The following is a 16,477-nucleotide window of genomic DNA, read 5'->3' as shown; positions in this document are numbered from 1 at the left end:
GATTGTCCAATTCTCAATTATACTATCTCTGACATCCTCCTAGCACCCAGGGCCTCTTGTCTGAAGCTAGCACACCGATTCAAGCCTGGCCCCATGCCCTGTCCTACTCAGACTACAGGCTGGGGACACATCAGAAGTAGGTAATGCCGTGCATCTACTTGGTGCCTGGGGAGAGGGGCAGAGGGAACCAGGATAGGGATCAGGATCTCTCCTATGTGCTGTGGTCTGAGCCCCTGCATGCAAGGAGGAGGTCATAAAGCTGACTTTGCCCCAAGTCCCTTCTCTCCCCTCACCAAGGATGGGAAAGAGGCAACTACAGATCAGTCCTAGGGTATCAATCCACTGGGAAATGTGGCTGTTACAGGGAGAGGGGGTCGAAAGAGAAGGGTGAGTCTCAGGGTGCCTGGAGATGAAGCCTGTGGCAGCTGGAGGTGGTATCTGACCCAGATTGAGCTTAACTGAGATTTAGGTTTAAAAGGAGAGTGGTGCTTTGGAGAAGGGCTACAAAGTTTTTAGGCAAGTCAGGCAGCAGGTCTGGCTTCACTGGCATGAGTTCAGCTGAGCAGTTTGTGAGACTTTTGGCTCCCCAAGGCAGAGATTTCTGCTGTCTCTGGATCATCAGCTCTCATGCAAGTGACTTGATTTCCACCATCTTGAGAAAGCAGTTCAGAAAACCATTAAGTGTCTCCAGGTTAAAGAAAACTGTAGAGACACAAACAGACCAAGTGACATGTCAGATGGCAGAGAAGTTAGCAGGACTGGCAGCCCAGCCCCGGCATCTGCCTTCTCTCCTCCGCTCCATCCAGCTCTTGCCCTCATAGGCAGCAGATATTGCTCCATTTCTCTGCAGCCACGCACCATGTTTGGCTAACACATGATGTGGATAATCAGCTAGGCCATCACAGTGTGCTTTTTTTTTTTTCATCAAGAGGAAATCTTCTGAATAACTACAAAGCTATGTCAGTGTGTGCAGCAAGGCTCATTACCTTTTAAAGGAGAGGGCACTCCATCTCTAGAAAGGGAGAGGCAGAGAGAGACAGGGAAGAAGGTGTTCCCCGCCTGCGGGGTGATACCGTACAGAGCTCTGACCTTCTCCATGCTCATATTCTCCGGCAAAACAATGATGCAGCGGTAACCTTTCACTGCAGCTACCAGTGCCAGCCCGATTCCTAGGTGTTGGGGAGGAAAGGCAATTGGTTGACAACAGCATTTTAGCAAGGCTGACCGACGTGCTTTGTTTCAGACGTTCCTCTCTCCCACCAGCGAAGGTAACCTAGAAATGTTCACCAACAAGCTACAGGTGAAGGCACCCTGCAGCAGCCTCTTGGGATGTGCTGGGAGCACCAGGGAGGCTGTGCTAACAGATGGACCAAGCAACAGGATCCCTCTTGCTAGGAGGAATCTATTAGCCCAGAGAGATGGGCAAGGCAGGCGAGCGCCTTCCTCCCCTCATCGACGTTCAGGCCTCTTCCTTTATTTTCCAAAACACAGAAGAGAGGTGATTTTCTTTCCGGAATGCCTTCCCCTCCCCCTCAAGTGCTCTCAGCTGGGAACATGCACACACGAAGCTGCACATGTCACCCCATGGCGAGCAGGCTCAAATTTCGCTCGGGGTGATGGATGGAGCCAGCTGCTCCCCAGCTAGAGGGAGAAGGTGAGGCTGGAGCAGTGTGTCTCTGTGAGAGGCTGCGAGGAGCATGGTATGGTGCTCCTGGTGGGTGAGGGGGCCAGCGCAGTCACCTTGGGAACAGCCCTAGGGCAGCACACAGGTCCCCTTGTCTCCAAGTCTGGGAGGCAGCCAGGGCAAAGAGCAGGGAGGCTACCTCTGGGGTGCCTGCAGCAACGGGCTGGTAAGGAGCAAAATTCATAGAGACAAGCCTCATTCTGAGTGACTGGTGAGGGGCAGGGACGTTGTCTCAACCCCATCCAGAGCATCTTAACAGCCTCTGCTGTGCTTTCTCTCAGGAAAGCACACTGTGCACACACACGTCCCTGGCATGGCAGGGACACTGGTGCAGGGAGTAACAAAGGGCTGGGGAAACTTGCACCAGTGGTCCTGGGCAGGCTGCAAAACAGGGGGATGCTCCTCTCTTGTGCCTCCTCATCTTGTACCCCACCATCATCTAGTTTCTGAGCAGGAGGGCAGTGACAAGAAAAGAAAAAACAGACGATTTATCTTCCAGCTCACCAGGGAAACCCTGTCTAAGAACTTTTGAATATTCAAGAGCTTCCCAGCCTGAAAACACCCAGAGACTGCCCCAGCTCCTGCAGCTCTTTATGCTGTTGGCCTTGCTGCAAGTGAGCACAGCTGTGCAGGTGTGGGACCTTCACAGGGATTTCAGCCACCTCAGCACCCCAGAATACCCATGGCCACCAGAAGAGAGCTCCTTGAATCCCTGCCCCTGGCATAGCCCCTCAGAGATTCCACCCTGCCCGGTACCCCAGCAGGGGGAGCATCCCTGCCCTTCCCACCTGTGTTTCCTGAAGTGGGTTCAACCAGTGTGTCTCCCGGCTTTATAAGCCCAGCTCTCTCTGCGTCTTCCACCATCCTCAGGCTGATGCGATCCTTCACACTGCCCCCAGCGTTGAAATACTCACATTTTGCCACTGGAAATGAAAGGTGAGGCTCTGTCAGGGGCAAGCTGTGGCCGGGAACACCAGCTCCCTGCTCCCCTAGACATCTCTGCAATCATTTGAGGACACCCATTCCTATCCTGTGGGATAGTCCTTTGCTCAGGAGAGTGCATCCACCATCTACTTACACGGTGCAGCAGCCTGTCATGGGATTACCCACAAGTGTACCTGCCTATAGTCCATCTCTCCCCCATGTTTCCTCTGCCTGCAGCACCATTAAGACAGCAGGCAGGCCTGGTAAACCCAGGACGGGTTTAAAATAAATGGGGCATACAGTGATTGCTAAGTAGAACATCCCACACGATACACCTCGAGGACACTTCTTGGAGCAAGGCACTGTCAGGGTTAACAGCAAGGTCTCACAGTCCTTCCTGGAACACAGCAGTTATTAACAGATAGCTGAAAAAGTGCCCTTCTGTAGACATAATCTGTAGTCCTGAATGGGGTGCCATAAAGAAAAACAAACAATAGAAAAGGCACTTTTAAGTGTCAGCCAGAATTATACTTTCTTAGCTGAGATATGAAAATGCAAGAAGGAGAGACTTTCCGTAGCTTAATCTGTGTTCCTAATCAGATCCTCCACACTGCTAATACTCAGGGCAGGGCTCTTTACACCAAGGGTTTGATGAACATTTACATCTGAACTGATAGTACTGAGCTCTATTTTATGGACAACAGATACACATGGGTAATTTCAAGGTGTCATTGATTTCATCCTAGCAGAGGGAGCTATTTTAGGCTGACAAATCAACACGATGGCTGAGCAGCTAGAGCAATGGGGAAAAGAAAAAAACATCTTGTGCTCCTCATTACACTTCAGAATTCAAAACCGCCAAAACTTCAGCTACTCAGAAATCCCTGGAGGCACAGAGATCACAAGGTGGTCGTGCCCAACCATAACTGCTTCCTTGATGCAGCACTGCTGCAAGCAGTCCTGTATCTGCTTGACAAGAGACTCTGTGCTGACCTGCAGCTCGGAGAGCTGCTCCTCTTGCCCGTCCTATTCTCCTTCCCCTCCTGCGCCAGGGGAGGGAGACACCACCCCACCAAACAGGGTCTCCCCGTGGACCTGCTCTTTGCACCAAAACCTCCCTCTCCCTGCTAGGCGCTTTCCCCAGCAAGGCATCCTCCAGGGGACAGGCTGCTTCGGAGGGGGACCAGACATTGCAGACCTCTCCTCCCACCTCTGCTCCACAGTCCCCTGTCTGAAGCCTCATTTTGGGAAGAGATAGGTGGTACAACACGGAGGCTGCAAGGTTGGCGGACTGAGCATACCAGGTCATATAATCACAGAACTGTTAGGGTTGGAAGGGACCTTAAAGATCATCTAGTTCCAACCCCCCGCCATGGGCAGGATCATCCCCCACTAGATCAGGCTGCTCATAGCCCCATCCAGCCTGGCCTTAAAAACTTCCAGGGATGAGGCTTCCACCCCCTCTCTGGGCAACCTGTGCCAGTGTCTCACCACCCTCATGGGGAAGAACTTCTTCCTAACGTCCAATCTGAGCGGACCCATCTCTAGTTTTAATCCATTCCCTCTAGTCCTGTCACCACCCGACATCCTAAAAAGCCCCTCACCAGCTTCCTTGTAGCCCCCTTGAGATACTGGAAGGCCACAATAAGGTGTCCTCGGAGCCTTCTTAACACTGAACAGCCCCAGCTCTCTCAGTCTGTCTTCACAGGAGAGGTGCTCCAGCCCCCTGATCATCCTCGTGGACCTTCTCTGGACACATGTCAGCACGTCCATATGTTTCTCGTAGACTTTCTTGTAGATCCTGAGAAGGGATCTGGCCTAAGAGCACAGTGTGCTCCATGTGGCCCTGTGAAGGGTGGAGGCCAGCTACCAGGCAATTCCTTGCTGCCACACAGAATCAAAAGGCCATACCATATCCTTTCACGGGGTGTAAGCACTCATCAACTCTCCTTCCTACCCAGCTGAGACTCATGAATTTTACTGCCCGAATCTTGCCATCCTGCTCAATTTGGCTGAAGTTAAGTGGGGTTAAAAGAAAAGGCAACCAAAAAGTCCATATGCACAGGGACAGCCTAATCATATCGATCTTATTTCTGTAGTGGAGCAGACTAAAAAAACCCTTACAAGATGCAGCATCATCACAACACTAACATGAACAGGGAGGACCTGATTTTGAGCACCAGGGTGTGGCAGGCCTGTTGCTGATGCATGCAGCTGCCTGCAGCCCTCACTGCTCTGCCCAGGGCTGCATTTTGGAAAGGCCCTCCAGGGAAGGTGTCCCTGCTCCTGGGGCAGTGAGACAGCAGCACCTGGTCCTGTTCCAGCTCACCCTGCAGGGACAGTGCCACAGCACAGCGGAGTCCCTGCCCTGTGCGGAAACTCTGCCTGGTGGCCAGAGGCTGGGCTCGTGTGTGTCCCCATAGCCCAAGCTGCTCCCTCTGCCCACCCAGGGTGTGGGAAGAGTCCCGCCGTGCTCTGCAGTCCACCTCAGCCACCACATTTTGGGAAGGCTCAGCCGGTCTCTCCCATGCACACTGTGTGCTACCACGAGTTCTGCAGCATCACAGAATCATAGAGTCACAGAATGGTTTGGCTTGGAAAGGACCTTAAAGATCATCTAATTCCAAACTCCCTGTCATGGGCAGGGACACCTCCCATTGGGCCAGGTTGCTCACAGCCTGTTGTCGTGATGTCACCAACATATCCCCAAATTCAGCCCAGCTGTGCTCTGAACTTGGGCTGCAGTTATCTGGAAAGAGAGATGCCTCTGCTACCATTATCCCCCTGCTCATCGCAGCTTGAAACCATTCTGTTTGGTCTGGCAAATGACTATAGTGTAACCTAATAACCAGGAGTACCCAACATGTGCCACATCTAAACCTCCCCATTTGTGCTTGCTCTCCATAGAGCCTCTTCTGAAGCCACCCTCCAACACCGCCCCTCACCCTCACCTCGTGGCATGGAAAAACCTGGTGGAAAGGGGACACTCACAGAGCTCACACTTGAGCCCATAGGCCTTCCCAATCTTGTTGACTCGGACCATCGGGGTGCAGCCAATTTTCTTCAGGATGTTGGGCAAGATCTTCGTTTCTTCTGGTCTGGAATAATGCAGGAAATAAAAACAAAAAATCAGATCAAGGCAACTGTTACACAACATGAACTGAGATAGTCTCAGTAAGGTTTCAGCAACTTTAGCAAGGCCTCTGAGAGACATTCCAACTTCAAGTGAAAAGGTCCTCCTTGACAGTTAATGGCAACGGAGCTAGTTGTGGTTTTCCATCACTCTCACAATGAGTTATTAATTCTTTTACATAAAAATTAAAGTAATTAATTTTCAGGACTGTTCTGAAAATGTATTGTTCTACAAGACCCTCGGCCAGGTCTATAATGAGATGAAGTTGAGAAGAGCTGACAAGCCTCAAGATTTTATGTAGTAGGTGAGAAAGACAGAAGGCCATGCACAATACAAGGCTCTTCTTTCCTCCAGTCTACTCAGCACCACCTCTGCATTTTGCATTTTCAGTTATCTATGGGTTGACTGTTGCTTGGCTGACCAGGGCTCCCAGACTTGCAAGGATGACTCCAAGCCATCAGAAAGGCCAAAGCAGAGAACTCTGGAGGGTTTTTTTTTTTTGCAAATAGTTAAACTGAGCTCTTGGATCAGCGCAATCCAGCCTCCCAGCTTTGCTGGTCTCTGTCAGACTCCAGTGAAAGCCAAGAACCACATCACAGCAATTGTAACTAGAATGAAAAAGACTTGTTTGCCCAACAGGCAATGGAATGTATCTTGTCACGCAGCCAGGGAAATCGTGTCCTTGACCTTTTTTAAAAGACAGAGGGAAAAGATTGATGAGGGCTGTGTTTATTGGGGCCACAAACGTATTGCCCGTGGTTGACAGTCAGCACGTCTCTCTCTGAGTGGGGTGACAAAGCCCTACTCCCTCGCCGCTCAGCTCTCCCTTGCACAGCTTTCACCTACTATCATCCTTTGAACCCTGAACCCAAGTTATCCCGGTCTGCTATCACAGCCAGGCAGATGGCTGTCTGCTGACAGAGAGTCCATATGGTGCAGGGATGACATGCTGATTTACTTAAAGACACACACACTGCCCTCCAGGTTTTGCAAGCATGATATAAACACTTCTTGCTTTGTAAGAGTACAGGGTAGTAGTTTAGTGCAGGTCTTTACTACCAAAAAGGAGCCAGCCTTCCTACATCTCAAGCCCAGAAATGACAGATTATTACATGCATGCTGTTACCTGTCCCTCCATGGAAAGTGTCACTGTGCACATCACAACTTCTATTGAGTGCTGGTATATGGGAGGCAGTAACTCAATAAATGATCTTCCCCCACAGCTGCAGCCATTTTCCATCTGCTCTAGAAGCCACTGAAACACTCAGGGATTTCAGTGGAGCTGAGCCATGGCATGAGCAGACATCAGCTCCTTCAGGCAGTGTATAATGAGAGCCTGGCCTTCAAGAGGGCAACCTGATATTATGTTATACATCTAGATTGCAGGAAGTCAGCTGAGGAGAATATATTTATCTAGTAATGGTGCTAAACATGATGCTACTGTGCCCTTTGAACCTAGCAAGGCGTGATGTGTCACGGGGAAGTGCTGTGAGGCTCTGAGGTCTGCAGTGGTGGAGCCTGGCGAGGGGACAGGGAAGGGGAAGACAACATGCGCTGCCTTTCATGTGTCAGTTCAGCTACTATCCTCTAATAAGAACAGCCCTTCTCACTCTGAGGCAAATTTTCTGCAGTTCCTACCGAATTCCTTTCCTAATCACTACCATATTTTACTGCAAAAGTAGTAGTAGCATGGTCAGCTTCCTTCCCCAGCTGCGTGAGCTCTGTGCCTGAAAGCAGCAGGACTACGGGGATAGAAGGATCTGTAGCAAATGCCCTTGATGCTCCTAAAGGATGTAGTGGAGGCACTTGAATACTGCAGCTGCTGGTATCAGTTCAGGATCACAGTGGACAAGGACTGTTTTTCTTCAGGATTCCTGTTTTTGCTCCTGCTGTTCTACTCCATAAGGTGTCCAGAGGAAAACAGTCCTGGGAAACCAAGTGATTCTTGCTGGGGTTATAGCAGGTCAGAATTGGTTCAAGGGATATCAGAGCTAGTCTACCTCTGTATCTTTAGAAAAAAATAATCTTAATTAAGATAACATCTTGTCTTCTCTCTCCATCTCCATCTTCTTCTTCTAGCCTCAATGCTCAGTCAAGTTTCACATGTGAGTCTCAGAAAGTCCAGAGATTTTTGCTACATCGACTGCCACCCGTACTTTATCCAGAGCAGAGAAAACAAACAAAACACCTTCCATGCACTTCTGTAAAGTAAATGGAACAGTGTGACACGTCCCAGCATATTTTCTTCACTGCTGTAGAGTGGACTGTGTTTCAGTCCCTGCCTCAGTGATGCTGCATGGGCCCTCTCAGCCAGACCCCATCCCCAGGGAGGTGCCTGATGCCTGGGGCTGCCCCTGATGCCCGGGACTGCCCCTCATGCCCTCCTAGATACCCATCTCCTGGCTGGGGGGTGGGATGGGCCCTGGCACCGACCCCACTGTGCTGCCCCATGGCACCCTAATGCTGATTTGAGAAAAAGCTAAGAATGTTACCCCGCTTAGCGTGATAACAGAGGAAAAAAAAAATCCACTTTGACGTAGAAGAGCTGATCCTGTCCTCGGGATTCTGCCAGCTGCAGGGATTGCACTGGGCGAGTGCCTGGATGCATGTTTGTTGGATCAGCTCTGAGGCTGTGGAGCCCACCCCTCTATGCTTTCTAGGCCAGATCCAGAGGTTGTTTTGGGCTCCACACGTGCCAGTGGCCATGCTTTCGCTGTCTCCTGCCTGGCATGCCAGCTCCCGGCTGGCAGGAGTCCACGCAGAACAGCGCCGCACCTCCTGCAGGCTCCAGTTCCTCACATGCTGGAGCTGAATTCATGTTTTACATCTTTGGCACAGCAGGGACATGTCCGCAGTTCCCCTGACATTTATAGGACAGCCTTATCTTTAGTAGCTTGTCTGGGTCTGGTTTGCCGGGCCATTAAAGCACCTCTCGTCTAGTCTAGTCTGGGCACTTTGGCAGGCTTACCTCACCCTGGGAGGAAACCTGCTGCTGTGAGGACAAGAGCCACTCATAGCAATCACTTCACCTCACACTGCATTTTTAGGTCACTTAGGCAGAGCAATCAGCTCAGTGTGGGCTATTTTCTACTTATTTAAAAGCCCAGGTCATGGTAATTTGTTTTCATGAAGGTCTCTTAGCCATCAGTGAAGACATTACTAGTACTTAGAAATCTTCTTACATGCAGACTTCAGACTGTCTGAATGAATAAGGGTAGCTGCGCTACTACCATCAACTGATATCAACTGATGACTGCAGTGACTGTTGCTGGCCATGCTGTATAACGGGATGGGTGCAACAACGTTGGGATGTACAGACACGTACACATCACACTACAACCAGGAGAGCCAGTGCTGCATCTCCTTAAGTCCCCAGCAGTTGGGAGTGCCATCACCTGACCTCAAGGAATCTGCTTTGTTGAATTGCACAAGTCAATATATTCACTTTAATTTTTCTAAAATGAGGTGCTCTGAACTAGCAGACGCTTTCAAATGTGTGCTGGAAAATACAGAGCCTCGAGCCAGTCGTGCCTTTCTGCAAGATTAAAGGCAGCAAGAAAGCTCTTCCTCGAGAGGAGATACTAGGTGGATTTTGCCTTCTAGAAAATAGACCACCGTTGCCATAACATATTGTCAAACTACATGACTTCTGGTCATTACTATCCTGATGAAAACATAATACTTCATCTTCAGAAAAAGATAGCTGAGCTGTCTGCACTCTGAAATAGCCAGCATGAAATAGTTACTTACAAGGGTATACAGGAGTGTGGAGACTTGCTAGCCGGTGTTGCAGCTGTCCATGTGCACCTACTGGGCAAGTTGGGAAGAATCCATGTGCTGTCGGCTTTGCTTTCCTGACTTCCCACACAACTGCCATTCATGAGCTGGCATGCCTTGGTCAGCTCCTGTGTTGTGAAAATAGAGACCCACAGTCACCTGGGAGGAAAAGCGGGTAGACAGGCACTGGGTAAAAATTTTTGAAGACAAGAAATGACATTTGGGTGTGAAGGCAATGTGGTCGGTTTGCATGGGACATCCCTACCAGCAATTTAAAAGGAATGGTTCTATAGGTGCATAACATTGTTCTTTTGGAGGAGTATACTAGACCACATACATGGCAAACTGTCATCCAACCAGCATCTCCAGCACATCTTTCCCTGCTTTAATATACATTGATGCACTCCCTCCGCTAGAAAATCTGGTACTCTGTATTTAATTATTTGATCAAAATCAGTATTTTCCAACATAGCAGTAAAGAAACTGCAGGCAACTCCATGCAGCAATAATTTGAGAATACTTGCACAGTGGTAGCAGGCCTCAAAGGACCAGAGGATACCTCTACTCTGGCATCCAAAGTGTATTAAAAGTGAAAGAAAATATCCAATAGAAAGAAATAATGTCAGGGAAGGTCAGCAAAGGTGCAAGTTCCACAATAAAACAGCTTAAATAAACGGGGGTCTGGAGAAGGTGACTGAAAATCTGTCTTTGTTTCTCAGCATCAAATAGTAAGGCAAAAAGAAATATCAGGAACAACTACAGGAGCCGGACAGGTAAAAGTGGAACCAGAAAAGGGTTTAACAAATTTGCAAAGGTTGAGTTCATTAGTGGCCCTTAAACACACTGGCCCTAATGGTACCTACACTCTGTGAACATGGTAATTTGCTGTGTTGGTTTCTCTGTATTGCTCCTGCATATACAGAGAAAAGGAGGAGCCTGGTTTTACAGTTTACTATCAGCATCTGCTACTGACCAATAGCAGAAACAAGGGTTATATGGACCCCCTCCAGTGTGACCCTCTCTGCAATTCATCAGCCGCCCTTTAGTGCTAAGGAAACCAGACACATGGAGAAAAAGACATTATTTTGGTAATTGCGAGTTTCTTTTCCAGCTTGTTCACAAAATGAATTTGCCATAATTCAGCCTTTGTTGAATAAAAGGATCTTGCAGCTTAGCAGAGTCACAGTTGGAGAGCTGTCTCGTACTTTGATTGATGATCAAAGTTGGTGTTGACCTGCTTGTTGTAGCACAGCCTCCTCTATCTTCCTATACTACTGTGGTGGTGCATTTTGTAATTAGAGCAAGTGTAATGCTCTTGTTAAGTTTGCTGTGGAAGAAATTCTCAAGGGCATGATGGAACTAGATGATATTTGAGGTCACTTCCAACCCAAACCATTCCATGATTCTATGATGTTGAACCTTCCTTCTACATTCAAATTCAGATTGAGAACAAAGACAGAATTTTCAAGTTTGCTAGAACAAAAACAGTGACACAAAGAAGAAATACTTCATTTCTAAATGCAGAGGACTGCCTGCTGAAGGACCAGGCCTGCTGACATATAGAGGTGATGTGGGAAATCCACTCTTAGTTACTGCCCTGGGGAGGGAATTCAGGCCTCTGACAGGAGGATATTGGAGTCAATACGACAGCACAGACAGCGGAGGTCAATGGGTCTGTGGTGCATCATCCTCAGCCCAGGCCATAAAGCCACTCCCCTGCCCCACCTGGACACCTGGGCTGTCCACACTGCCTGCGAAGCCCAGCTGACTCACAAGCAAGCGAGCAAGCAGCAGGCTGTTACGGCTGGGTCCTGACCGTCTAATTAATTTGTGGCTTGACATCTGAGCCTTAATTACCATTTCTGCCATCCTCCTTCTGCTCTCTTGCTCGCTTCACCCACTTGGCGACAGGTTCTATGAAGCAGCACAGTGGGATCACCTGAGGTTAGGGCCGTGGTTTCCCCACTGGGTGGGAGGATGGGGCTGTGGTTCACTCCTGTGCGTTGGGCTGTCCCTGAAACACAGAAACACACCACACTGTTATTCTAGCCATAGCAGAGGGCTGAAATGGCCCACGACATGTGGCCTAGCTTTCTTCTCAGCCAGAGGTCCTAGAGCATCTCAGACATGGGAGTCAACAACCTGGCGTCACCACCTGGTCCTGTGACTGAACCTCGAAGCAGGATAGCAGATAGGGGACACCAGGCCACCTCCATGTTAGTGCTGAGTCATATTTCTCCTCTGGAGACGCTGATCCCAGCTGCACAAAGCAGCAAGAGATGACAAGGGTGCAGGGTGGTCACACTAAAACAGCTTGGACCCCTCAGCTGGCCCAATGACAACTCTCCTGGCAAACTCTGCCAACCATCATTCTTCCCCCTCCCTCCCTCCACCAAGCCTGTTGTTTCTTGGAAGGGATTAAAAAGGAAAAAAAAAATGTTCATTTCCTTGCAAGTCAGGATTTATGTTGGCCTTGAATGTATCTCCCCAAGCAAATCCTTGCTTACTTAGTGAATTAACTGGGAAGGAGCAAAAGTCACTTGTGGGTAAAGAAGAGATAAGCCACAGTGTATCAGAGGTAGTTATCATGCTTTCACAACTGAGGTCACTGGTTAAGAACCAAAATGTTGGCACACTAAATTTTACAAGTATTTCTCTTCCCTTTTCTATTTTTTTTTCTGGTGATGCACGTCTCCACGATTATGTGGTGGGTTAGAAAGAGAGGAGAAACAAGAGGATAAAATTATCAGGTCTGCTTTTGCAGGTCTCTTCCCCATTCGCTGGCCATGGCTCCCTGACATCGGCTGCGGGGCCCCATGCAAGCCTCTCACTCCTCCAGCCCTGGCTGTGTGAGTGTGCTGCCTCTGCCCCACCTCTCCCCTTGGGACAGCTGCAGGAGAAACATCAAGCTGCAGGGATCGACAGGTTTGCACCCTCCAGTTTAGGGTGGTGTCCTCAGAGCAGCTTCACATTCCAGCTGAGCATGTAGGGAGCCAACACCACTTGCCAGGCTGTGGGGGCAGTTGCCTGCCAAGCCCTGGGTGAAGGTGGGTGACCTCCCTGGAGGCTCAGGAGCACCCCAACACCCCTCAGGTGCTGGCCTGGGAGTGGCAGCAACCAAGCACCTCCCTTGCTACCACCAAGGAGTGCCACAGACCCCAGAGTCAGGGGCCAAAAGCATCCAAACTGGCCCTAAAGCCAAGTGTTGGACACAGCATGTTGTGCTGAGGTGGCTGGTGCACGGAGGAAAGAACATTAGTGCCTTTCCACCTTCTAAAACAAGGTTGCCTTCTGCTTGTTGCATTCCGTTCCCTTTAACATCTGATATAAAAACAAGGCAAGCGTTGGGTTTCCACTTGTTTGCTCACCCAAAGCATATACAGACAAATTTTCTAGGGTCCCAGAGAACAAAGAAATAAGACCTGCCCCTTGACTAGGTCAACACCTACATTACTCTCTGCTGGAGAATTTCTCACGTATCCCCTCAAAGGCTGGTTAATTCTTAGCACAGTGCTACAAGACTGCACAGATGTCTGTATCCAGACATCTGGATCCATCTCTGCATCACGGTGCCCTAGGTCTGGATTCTTATTTAAGACATGTCCAAAACCACTGTGGCTCTGAAGGTAACCCAAAAAACTGCGAGAGGTGTAGGAACAGCAATAAAATCTATGCAAGATGACCAGCGACCTGTAATGGTACCAAGGGATGGGAAGAACTTGCCCTTCCCATCTTTTGGAGGCCTTGACACCACACCAGCGAGGCGCTGCTCTTCCAATGGTCTCAGCAGTTACATTCCATGACCATGCAGGCTGGGTGGGAAGTGTGGGCAGAAAAGAGAATGGGGCCAACTCTGGACAGTCTGACTGCAGCCAAGGATGACTGAGAGGAGCAGTATCCAGCGTAAACATCTCCCCGTGCTGCCTCCAGTGCAGTTTCAAGCCTCTTTACAACACTAAGCAAAAGATATGCCCTCTCTCGGTTACCAAAACTCTTACCTACACCCCAATACTCCTCCTAACCCCTGCCTGAAGCTTCAGCTATTATCTGATCATGCATCAAATATGTGTGAGCTGTTGTAGGTGTCCTGCAATGGCCTCATTACTCTCTTTTAAACAGAGAAGCTGGAGACGGCACAAGACTGGAAAAGGATAAATGGAAACATCCATCGGAGCTGGGAGGCAAGCCCAGAGACAGGGCACACTAACACATGGTTCTGCAGCTGCTGCCACTAACTGAAAATAGATGACAAAGAGCATAGGCTAATGTTTATAGAGTACTTTGCAGATAGGAGATTGCAATTATTAGATTATCACGCAGCACTGATAACTTCAAAAGGAAGAAAATCAAGACACTCATTAAGTAGACTGAGGGAAATCAAGATGAACTTAGCAAGGCAGAGAGAGTTGCCTGCAAACTTGCCGCATTCAAAGCAAAGTGCGATTTTCTTGCTTTACTTTAAAGAAATGGTACTGCAATTACTGAGCAAGACAAATGCAGTATCAGTTCACCAGAATCACAGAGTCACCCAGGTGGGAAGTGGCCTTGGGAGGTCTCCAGCCCAGCCTTCTGCTCAAAGCAGGATCAGTACTAAGTTGAGATCAACTTTCCCAAGGCTTTGTCCTCTTGGGTCTTGAAAATCTCCAAGGATGGAGACTGCACAAGCTCCCCAGACAACCCATTCCACTGCCTGACTGACCTTAGAGCGTAAAGTCAGAACCTCCTCATTTTTCAGATTTATCCAGATCTTGCTGAAAGTGCAGACTCTTCCCTGGTCAGAGCCAAACTTTGAGCAGGCTGAGAAGTAGAGGCTACCAGATTCCTCCTTTTTTCAAGCCTCTCCACGACCACAAAGTTACCCGGTTAGTAGCTCCCATGCAGTCTGCCATTAGAAAAGCAGTGTGCTCAGTAAGAGATAAGCCATACTTACCACCTTGAGCGTATCAGCTGAGTTCCTCGCTGTGCTCCAGCACTGAGCTTATATGTGCTGGGTGGCAGGGGACACCAATGAGCTGCCACTCTGTGGAGGGACGCTGATTGGGTCCTGCCCCGCCCCTAATTATGCCCAGCACCTGATTGCTCTCTGAGCATAAATGTTTGGGGTATAAAAAAAGAGATAAGCAATTTGTTGTTTGTTTTAATTCATACTTATCTTCGCACGTGCTTTCACCCCATCCCCCCAGAAATTCTGTGGTGGTTTAAAAATATTTTTTTTCATCTGATTTTGTGAGTCATACTTAACCTGCTCATCTGTGCTGGCATGTGCCTTGCTGAATCAGGCATAAGCAACGACAGAAATTAAATACTATGCTAGGTACTGGCTGATATGGACACTCTGTGCCCTTTGGGAACCCAAGGTCAGCCTCTGTACCACCTCCAGCCCTGAAACCCTTCCTTTCACATGCTAGATCCTGCTCATTGTGCAACTGCTTTACTATTAAATCATCCAAAAGCAGAAAACAGCTGCTGCTTCATGGTGATTCCCAAATGTCAGCTGAGCAATTAGGAAATTATCTGGATGTGGGTTTACCAGAAAAGGAAAAGCCCAGAGGAATTTTGGTACCTTCTTGCCCTGCTCCTTCCCACAGCCAGGGCAGTGCACAGAGCCACCAGGCCCTGGCTCTCCCCAAAACACAGTCATGAAGGAAACTTCACCGCTATTCAGATGATCAGGTGAGCGTAAGGCTTATTGGAATGCTTATTTTGGAGTTAAGCCTTTCAAAGACACCACTTTTGTGGGTATTAGCAATGCAATGACATTACCTTTGGTCTTTTTGCAATAAATGAACTCTCTGGAAAACATTGCCACAGGTAATCCTTTGTAGAAAAACCTTACAGGCTATCTGACGTGACACAGAGCATGCAGGTCTCTTGTAAAGAGGCTGCAAATAGCCTTAACCCTCAACAAGAATTATGTTTTCTGGGTATTGCAGTTACAGAATAACCCAGCCACCCCTTCCCGGCTACCCTCTGAAGCAGAGCCTGCTTGAAGTGAAGCCACAGTAAAAAATAAGATTTTACCCTTCACTGCAAGAAATGGAGATCCTTTCAGCCTAAAATGAAACAGAGATATGGATGGGTATTTGGAGGGATAGAAGATAATTTTAAAATAGTTTTATGATTTATTTTTCTTTAATGAAATATTTTCTTCAGAAAAGATCTGAATGACAAGTTTGGGGACTTGGAAAAAAATTCCCCACGCTCTTTTTCTGGGCAAGGTAAATGCTGTTGGCTTGTGCCTGCATTAAGGGCACAGGAGAAGGTCCATGGGGAGCTGGCTGGGGTTTTACTTCTGGGCGTTTCGGAGGAAGAGTTCTTTCACGAACACAGATCCACTCCTCCAGTGACTTTTTTTTTTTTTTTATCCTAGAGGAGACAACTTGGTTTTAAAATGTTCCTGATTCTGCTGTACCAGGGGAGAATAAATCCACATTTTTCCCTCCTGTGTAATTTAATTATCAAAACGTTTTTGTCAAAGCAGGTGAAGCTCCACAGTAGGGCTTGGTAGGATGTCAGGGGAGGAAGGGTTAGCAATGCTCTGGGAAGGCTCAGCAGGTAATTCAGTGCAGTGTGGGCTTTCCTTAATTCTTGGTCTATCTTTGGCCATCAGGGAAGGCCATTTTGCTGTGAGGACATGGGGTTAAAACTGTTACTGGTCAAGATGAACGGGACTGTGAGTTCGAATGCTGATAGTAACACCTGCTGTCTGAATAACGTGGGTAAACTGGGAAAAAAGGACGCTACTTGCTGTTAAACATATTTTTCACCACTTCAACACACTTGGTGTAAAAGCCTTACTTTAGTGCAAAACTATTCCAGCTGAAACATGACACAGAATCACAGAATGTCAGGGGTTGGAAGGGACCTCAAAAGATCATCTAGTCCAACTCCCCTGCCAGAGCAGGATCACCTACAGTAGATCGCACAGGAACACGTCCAGTCGCCAAAGGAAACTCCAC

General features: G+C 48.6%; 1 protein-coding gene across 1 annotated transcript in view; it reads right to left on the bottom strand.

Annotated features, from left to right (window-relative positions):
- Nucleotides 1–9,622, bottom strand: part of LOC104273129 (cystathionine beta-synthase-like) — a 22,895-nt gene extending 13,273 nt beyond the window's left edge. The window contains exons 1-4 of the mRNA XM_009868346.1: nt 9,492–9,622; nt 5,600–5,706; nt 2,473–2,607; nt 1,090–1,169 (exon numbers count right to left, since the gene is read on the bottom strand). Of these exons, the coding sequence (XP_009866648.1) occupies nt 1,090–1,169; nt 2,473–2,607; nt 5,600–5,706; nt 9,492–9,622 (453 nt within the window). The remainder of the gene's footprint in view (nt 1–1,089; nt 1,170–2,472; nt 2,608–5,599; nt 5,707–9,491) is intronic.
- Nucleotides 9,623–16,477: the final 6,855 nt, after the last annotated feature.

The sequence above is a fragment of the Apaloderma vittatum genome, unplaced genomic scaffold (assembly GCF_000703405.1).
Source record: "Apaloderma vittatum isolate BGI_N311 unplaced genomic scaffold, ASM70340v1 scaffold15404, whole genome shotgun sequence".
Classification (NCBI taxonomy): domain Eukaryota; kingdom Metazoa; phylum Chordata; class Aves; order Trogoniformes; family Trogonidae; genus Apaloderma; species Apaloderma vittatum.
This window is presented reverse-complemented; position numbering and strand designations above follow the sequence as displayed.